The sequence below is a fragment of the Phocoena sinus genome, chromosome 9, assembly GCF_008692025.1.
Source record: "Phocoena sinus isolate mPhoSin1 chromosome 9, mPhoSin1.pri, whole genome shotgun sequence".
In the NCBI taxonomy this organism is placed as follows: domain Eukaryota; kingdom Metazoa; phylum Chordata; class Mammalia; order Artiodactyla; family Phocoenidae; genus Phocoena; species Phocoena sinus.
This window is the reverse complement of record NC_045771.1, coordinates 99,926,488-99,934,736: the sequence shown is the minus strand read 5'-3', so window position 1 is coordinate 99,934,736 and position 8,249 is coordinate 99,926,488. Positions and strand designations below refer to the sequence as shown.

Sequence of the window (8,249 nt, the reverse complement as noted above, 5' to 3'; positions counted from 1 at the left end):
ACTAATCTCACCGCCAACAGGAAGGCAGACGTCTCGGCCTGGGGCAGCGCTCCCTGAGGCTGGATTCTGGTGAGTTCCAGGAAACAAACACTATGTTCTAGGCCGGACCGTGCTCTGCAAGCCCAGGTAGGCCCAGAGTCTCCCTCTCGCACAGTGTCACCCCACAGCCTGTCCAGTGTTCTATCCTTTGATACAGGTGAGCCCTCGGGACAGACCGTCTTCAAAAAAATCCAGACCACACAGCAGCCCCCTATGTGTCTTGTGGCCCAGTCCCCTCAGAGTTAAGAGCTGTGATGTCCTCGCAGGACTAGTGGTAGGAAAGGGCTGTAAGGACCATCCAATAGCCCTCTCCTGCAAAGGGGTCTCTACGGATCAGGTTCTGGGGGTCTCCCACATAAACCTGGAGTTCAGGACGCCGGTTCCCAACCTTGGCTGTATATTGGTATCATCTAAGGAGCACTGAAAAAGGACAGGCGCCACGCCTCTGTCCAGTACTGTCCTTGTGGTGTGGGACCCGATGGGCTCTAACGTGCGGCCGGCGTGGAGAATCGCTGCTCTGAGAGCATAAGCGGGAGTCTGGACCCTCCTGGCTATCGTGAGGAGAGCACAGGGGCTCATGTGTGAGAATAAACAGCTGGACATCCCTGTCTCCTCAAGGCTCTGGTCTGGAGCCCCCAGCAGGGGAGTAGGCAGCCTCTTCATGTGAGTCCCTTGCTCCCAGATGTGGCTTCTCCACGCCCAGGAAGTCCCCCCAGGGCCAGTCCTGAGTGGTCTGTGTCCAACCACAGACACACAGCCCATTCCTCCATCCTGCACGGTTCTGAACCAAGTGGTGCAGTGGAACCTCAGATGTGGAACGAGCACACGCTTTGGAACAAGAAGGCTGCTACCCTTGGCTACTTCTGTCACCCCAGGGGAGCCTCGGAGCCTCCGTCTTCTGATCTGCCAAAGCTGGACAATATTGCCTCCTTTACAGGATTGATGCGAGAAGCAAAAAGTGCAGAAAAACACTGTTAGCGTTTTGCTAAACAGAAGTAAATATCCTACTAAAATTTTTCTATTGGTGATTTAAAACAATGTAACAGTTCATACTAATGCATTAAAATGCGCTTTTAAGTTATTTAAATCATGCAAACACATTCACGTGACCCCCTTCCCCCATTCTGCACCACCCCCCTTCAAGGAACCAGGTGAAACCCTTTTTGCAACAAGGCATAGTATAAAACAAAAATAATAAGCAAAAGGCCAATGAAAGATCTAGATCAGTTTGGAATTCCTGGGAGACTCTTCGGGCCTAAGGAAGAGGGGCAAAACTTGAACCCCAAGCACGACAGCCCCTGCTCAGCTGGACAGCACTGCCTGCTGCTGCTACGATAGAAGTCCATGCCATTGTCACATGCACGGAAAGCCAGCCTCTTCTCCTTTCCTCTGGTGGTGTTCCAGTGAGTTCTCACAGACCCTCAATGGCTGGTTCATCTCCCTAAGAGGAGGCAGATAGCAGGGACTCTATCCTTTTTTTAAAAAAACATTCATGAGCTGCTCACTGCATCAGGCATTTTACAGTGTGGTTTTCACAACAATCATCATGTCCCCATTTTATAGATGAGAGAAGCTGAGGCTCAGGAAGGTCAAGCCACTTGCTGAAATTGCAAAGCCAGGAAGCTGTATTTCAGATACCAGATTCCATGTTCCTCACCACTTTGGAGCACATCCACAAAATTTTATCAAATTATCAAACTTTACGGAAACTTCAAAAAGAAAAAATGACTACCAGCTTAAAAGGGTCCTTCAGGGGCTTCCCTGGCAGCACAGTGGTTAAGAATCTGCAGGGGACACCGGTTCGAGCCCTGGTCCGGGAAAATCCCACATGCCGCAGAGCAACTCAACCCGTGCACCACAACTACTGAGCCTGCGCTCCAGAGCCCATGCTCTGCAACAAGAGAAGCCACCACAATGAGAAGCCCACGCACCGCAATGAAGAGTAGCCCCTGCCCTCTGCAACTAGAGAAAAGCCCGCGCGCAGCAATGAAGACCCAATGCAGCCAAAAATAAATAAATAAAATAAATAATTTGTTTAAAAAAGGGTCCTTCAGTTAAAGTTGAGAGTTCTTACATTCGGATAGTATTGTGATTGGAGAACATCTTATTCCTGCTTTGTCCCCTTATCCAATATGCAGAACAACTGGAGGCCACAGTTTAAATTTTAGAAATAAAATATTCCTAGTAGAGCGGACATGAAAGACGCTGTCCCTTTCTGGAGAAACCAGCTCCAAATGGTCAGAGGAATCTTGACCGTGGAAAATGTACTGCACTGAAGCCAAGAGTCCCTCTTGGACCTTCCCCAGTGTGATCTGAGGCGGCTCACTGTCTGCCTTTGCCTCCATTTCCCTTCCACAGAGATGACAGCAGTATGTAAGCAGCATTAGGGTGGATGATTAAGTCAAAATGGCCAAACGTTGGCAATTTCACATGATTCAACCTAACAGAACTAATAACAGCTCTATGAGTGGTATTATGAACAAAACCCATTATACAGATTATGGAACTGAGGCTCAATTGCACAAAGATTGTTACACCTGAGCCTGAATCCAGGGTCCACGTTTTTTCCATTACTATGTGTGAGTTCTGAACTAGGATATCCAGTGTTGCTATTTTTCCCTCTGACAATAATTACTGGATACAAATTACAGTGGCGATGCTTTGGTTTGAGTACAGCAGGCTCTGTAACATCTCCAGGAATTAAGCGACCATCAGCCCTTTCTCCCTTAAAATTTTCCTTCCTCAAGGGCCAGACACTAGGGTATGGTCAGATATGAAACCCTACCCTCTGCATAACCCATCCTTTTAAGAACTGGCTGATTTTTAAAGTACAGTGAGTTTACAATATTATATTCGTTTATATTATGTTAGGTGTACGATACAGTAATTCAATATTTTTATAGATTATACTTCACTTACTATAAAATTAAAAAATTTTCTATATTCCCTGCGTTGCACAGTATTTTCTTGTAGCCTCTTTCTGTTTACATTGCAGGCTGTGTTCCTTAATCCCCTACCCCTATCTTGCCCCTCCCAAGAACTAGGTAAAGTTTTAACCGAAACATATTTCCTCTCTATTTGTGGATAAAGTCTGGGTGTTTCTTTCTTTTCTTTTCTTCTGTTTTTTAAAGGATATTATTTGGAGACAGAACTCAGCAGCCTAATTTCTAGGATGTGGTGAAACGCTCCGCTCCCCCGACAGTCGGGGCGGTGGGCGCCCCCTTCCTCCGGCCCGCCCCACGCCAAGACACTCTCTGCCCGGCCGCTGCGAGCTCTCGGGCCACGAAAACTCGCGCTCCGCAACATCCACCTTCCGGATCTGAAACACGACGCAAACCACTACTGGGGCAGGACGGAGGGGTGCAAGACGTGTCCAGGGCTGCGGGGGGAGGCTCAGAGTCCAGCTCCCGCCACCTCCCGGCCCCACACAGCCCGCCTCGCAAGCCCGGAGCCTGGGCCCCCGCCGCCGCCCACAGCAGGTCGGCGCGGACTGCATGCGGCCCCGCCCGGCCGAGACGCTCGCACCCCCGCGCCGGCTCGCGTGTGGTCTCGCCCGTGCGTCCGCCTCCCGCGCCTGACCTTTACCCCGACGCCGCCCCGCCCCGACCCGCCCTCCGCTCGGCCCAAGATGGCGGCGCCCGTTTGCGGTCTGAGGCTCCGGCCGCTGGTGAGTGGGCGGCACGGGCGGGGCCGGCGGTTGAGGCGGGGGCGCGGGGAGCCCTAGTTTTGGTCTCATGCCCCACTCTCCCTACAGGTGCTGTCCTGGAACCGGGAGCTGCCATGCGTCTGGCGCGCCCTGCACACCTCCGCGGCCTGCGCCAAGGTAAGTGCGGCGTGGAGGCCTTGGGTCTGGGCGCCCGCGACCTCGGAGAGTGGGACCTGCGGGCGAGGGTGTAATCCAGGGTGCGCCCTGGGTCGGTGGTCGCGGCGAGTCACGGGCCCTCTTTCTTTCCAGAACCGGGCGGCCCGAGTCCGAGTGGGCAAGGGGGACAAACCAGTGACCTACGAGGAGGCCCACGCGCCGCACCACATTGCCCATCGTAAGGGCTGGCTGTCGCTGCACACAGGTGAGGGGACGATGCCTGTCGCGGTGGCGGGAGGGGACGAGGACGTGCTGTGGGCCCGACCCCTGGCCCCAGGGAAGGCGTTCTTAGTTGTGCCTGTCACATAAACACGACGTGAACATGTGTCAGAGATTTTGTTTAACTCGATACTCAACGCGAAGTTCAGGAATCAGTCAGACGCTTTCAAAAGAGGAGTAAAATAGACATATGTGGTCAGGATCGTTAAAATGTATTTGAAAGGGACGCAAAACGCTTTTTCCATGCGGGTCAAGGGTTCGGTTGAACTTCCACAGAAATTGTTTGCATGCCTAAAGACAGTTGTTTTGCGTCGCTGCCCGTTATGTGTAATTTACGGATATAAAAAAGCCCAGAGGCAGTGAAAAGAGTGAAACCCCTTGGAATTCGATGACCCGGAAGACTTGTGAATATTGAATCTTTCACTACCGGTATGTACAGTTTGCCCGGGTTATTTGCAGATTCCGTGTTTGTGAATTTGACTACTCTAGGTGCTTTCACATTCATTCTCAGAGGTGGGCAGAGCAAGCACCCCACGTGCACCTTCCCAGCTGCGGTTGATCAGGGCCCTGCCTTCTAGTTTCAGCTCGCATGCTGTAAACAAGTACCCTTTTCGAGATCTATGAGTGCCATGTTTTCGAGTTTTGTACTTTCTGTTGGTGATTCCACTGCCTTAAAATAGCCTGTAATGCTGAAGTGCTGTCTCGTGTTCCTAATTTCAAGAAGACTGTGATGTACCTTACGTGGCATGATTGTTAGAAAAGCTTCCTTCAGGCATGAGTTACAGAGCTGTTGGGAGAGAGTGCAGTGTTAATCAGCCATTTGTAGGTGTCTTTAAACAAAAAAAGAAAATAAGGCTACACATCACTTTGTTGATAAAAATATGGTAACCAAAGGCTTGCAGAAACCTAATTGTATTTCCACCAGGAGCAGTGGTTTAGCATTTGCTAATTCGTTGTTCGTGGTGATTTTATAGACCATAACGAGTGACGTTACAGAACATAAATACTGTGAGTTGATGAGGGTCAGCAGTGTTTTGTTCACTATGAGGGTTCTCAACTTGAATGTTTGAGATACACCTGTCTAGAGAGCTACCTTAAAATACGGATTTCTGTCCGCCACCCTTTTCAAGTTCTAGTTCTAAGGTCTGGGTGTGTGTGTGGAGACTTTTAAAAGAGGTGCAATGGTTCCGTTGTCCACAGCGAGAATCCACTGGTTGAGGCCGTGGCTCTAGTCAGTGAGAGAGCTCACATCCCTCGTGTCAGAAGTAGCTGGTAGGGCTTCCATGGTGGTGCAGTGGTTGAGAATCCGCCTGCCGATGCAGGGGACATGGGTTTGAACCCTGGTCCGGGAGGATCCCACGTGCCATGGAGCAGCTGGGCCCGTGCGCCACAGCTACTGAGCCTGCGCTCTGGAGCCCGCAAGCCACAACTACTGAGGCCTGCACGCCTGGAGCCTGTGCTCCGCAGCAAGAGAAGCCGCTGCGGTGGGAAGCCCAGGCACCACAACGAAGAGCCGCAACTGGAGAAAGCCCGCGAGCAGCAACGGAGACCCAACTCAGCCAAAAATAAATAAATAAAAAAAAAAAAAAAAAAAAAAGTAGTAGTTGGTGGCCTCATCTCTCTGGTCCGTGGGTGACCAGTGCTTCTATAAGGCAGTCAAGAAAGGAGAGGGGCACTCTCTGTCTTCATAGAAGAATCATCTGCGTTTTTTGCCCTCCTAAGGCCTCATTCTTCTCTTTTGTGAAACAAGGATAATGAAAACACGTACTTCACAGGATTTGTTTGGGGATTATTGGAATAATGTTCTTTGAACTTTAGAGCGTTATGCCACTTACAGAAGAAAGGAGAAGAGGCTGGAGTGGGGTGTGGAACTGAGTGCCCAGTGCTCTTGGATGTTAACCTCTGGAGTTTCGGCCAACTCACCATGGTGCCCTTCTCTCTTCAGGTAACCTGGATGGGGAGGACCATGCTGCAGAGAGAACGGTGGAAGATGTTTTCCTTCGTAAATTTATGCTGGGCACCTTCCCAGGCTGCCTGGCCGACCAGCTTGTTCTAAAGCGCCGGGCTAACCAGGTGGAGATCTGTGCGCTGGTCCTGAGGCAGCTACCTGCACATAAGTTCTACTTCCTTGTGGGCTACAGTGAGACTCTGCTGTCCCACTTTTACAAGTGTCCCGTGCACCTGCACCTCCAGACTGTGCCCTCAAAGGTTGTGTATAAGTATATCTAGGACAACCCACTGTAGCCTGCAAAGGACAGAAACTTGTGCAAAAGGACTGAAGTAGAGACGGGGGAAATGCGTCCCCTCAGGCTACTGAGGCTTTGTCTTCAAAGTTGGCTGTTGAATAAATAGACTCTCCATGTTGTGTTGCTTCTTGGTCTGCCTAGAGAACTAGAATAGGGTTTCTTCGAGGATGCTCCAGGGTTCCCAGGAAGGCTGCCAGCTCCTGAGGTTTAGGCAATAGCTATGGTTCGGTGAGTATCTTGTGCCCATCACTGTGTCAGGAACTTTACCTGAAGTTCTTTGTTTTCTCTTAAAATGGAAAGAGCCATTTTTGGAGATTATAAAACAACGTGGACATGTATTAAACCAGCCGTGAAGCTTACTTGTAATTCTACCCCAGAGAAAGCTACTGTGTACAGTTTGTTGTAATTCCAGATGTACTTTTATTCCCCCAGAAATAATGTAGCACACAGTCATCTATTAAACAAGCTTAACTGCACCTGGTCTGTGCCAGACACTCTTCTGAGTAGCTTGGAACCCATCAATGACCAAAACGTTCCATTCCAAGATCCTTGCCTTCATAATACTTGTATCTCAGTGGAGGGGACAGGGAGGGTTCGGCCGCATTGAAGGCTCCAAGCAGGTGAGGAATATAGATATGCAGGTAAATGGAGGAAGAACATTTCAGAAAGTGGCATCTGCAAAAGCCACACATGGTGCTGGGAATTGGGACAGGATTGCTCACCTTCAGCTTCACCCCGACACTGATGACCTTCACCTTGACCATGATCCTGGTACCCTTAACTTGACCCTGAACTTTAACACACCCACTCTAATCCTAACCCTTGATTGTCCCTGATCCTACCCACAACTTGACCTTTACCCTCAGTCTCACTCTTACCTGAGGGTGCCAACCAGGCCCCACCCTGCCCCGATCCTGTCTCCAGTGCTAGCTGACTGACTCACCATGACCCTGACCCTGTGTCTCTCACATTTATGTAACCCTGACTCGCAGTCAGAAACTTGACTCAAGACTTCATCCTAACACTGTCTCGACCCTTACGGTGACCCTAACTCATCCTAACTGGTAACGCTGATGCTCGCTTTGACAGATTATGAGCCTCATCCAAACTCTTATGACCTTGACTGTGACCTTGACCTTGAAACTCAGCCATCACCCAGACCCTGCCCCTCACACAGATCTGACCCTACTCTTGACCCTGACCATGACCCTGTTCTTAGACTCAACAATCCTGAAGTTGTCATTCAGACCCTGAGATTCACCCTGATACCCGGATGACAAACCTCAACCTGAACCTGACTTTGATCCTCACCCTGACCCTTCTGACCTTCACTCTCACACTGACCCTCACACTCCGTCTGATCCTGGACCTGGCTTTTCATCTGAATTTGACCCTCACCCTGTTGCACGTTATGCATCATAATACTGACTCTGACCAGGTGTTCTGACCCTCACCCTTACACTGACTGTGACCTTGACTGAACCTCAGCTGGACTCGATTATGTCCCTGACCCTCATGACCCAGATCCACCCACGTACTGAATCTTATTCAAATCCTCAACCTGACATTGGCCCAATCCTATACCTGACTGTGACCCTTAGGCTCACCTTTGCCTTGATATTGACTCATCCAGACCTTGACCCTGATCCTTTTTAATTTAATCGAAATACATTGGACAGGTAAAGTTATATAAGTTCAAGGTGTACAACATGTTAATTTAAGGACATTGTTATATTTTAATGTGATTGTAGCAATAATTAGCACCTCTATCTCATTACAAAATTTTCTTTTTAGTAGTTGGAAAAATTGTTATAGTCTTTTAGCAAGTTTGTTGATTATAATATTTTTGTCTCTATTGTTTGGTACTAAGCATTATATCTCCA

General features: G+C 49.5%; 1 protein-coding gene across 1 annotated transcript; it reads left to right on the top strand.

Moving 5' to 3' along the window:
• Window positions 1–3,639: 3,639 nt before the first annotated feature.
• Window positions 3,640–6,490, top strand: MRPS24 (mitochondrial ribosomal protein S24). The gene is made up of 4 exons (XM_032642816.1): window positions 3,640–3,706; window positions 3,794–3,862; window positions 3,995–4,106; window positions 6,066–6,490. Exons 1-4 carry the CDS (start codon window positions 3,668–3,670, stop codon window positions 6,347–6,349), a joined length of 504 nt encoding a protein of 167 aa, XP_032498707.1. The 5' UTR covers window positions 3,640–3,667; the 3' UTR covers window positions 6,350–6,490.
• The last annotated feature ends 1,759 nt before the right edge of the window (window positions 6,491–8,249 follow it).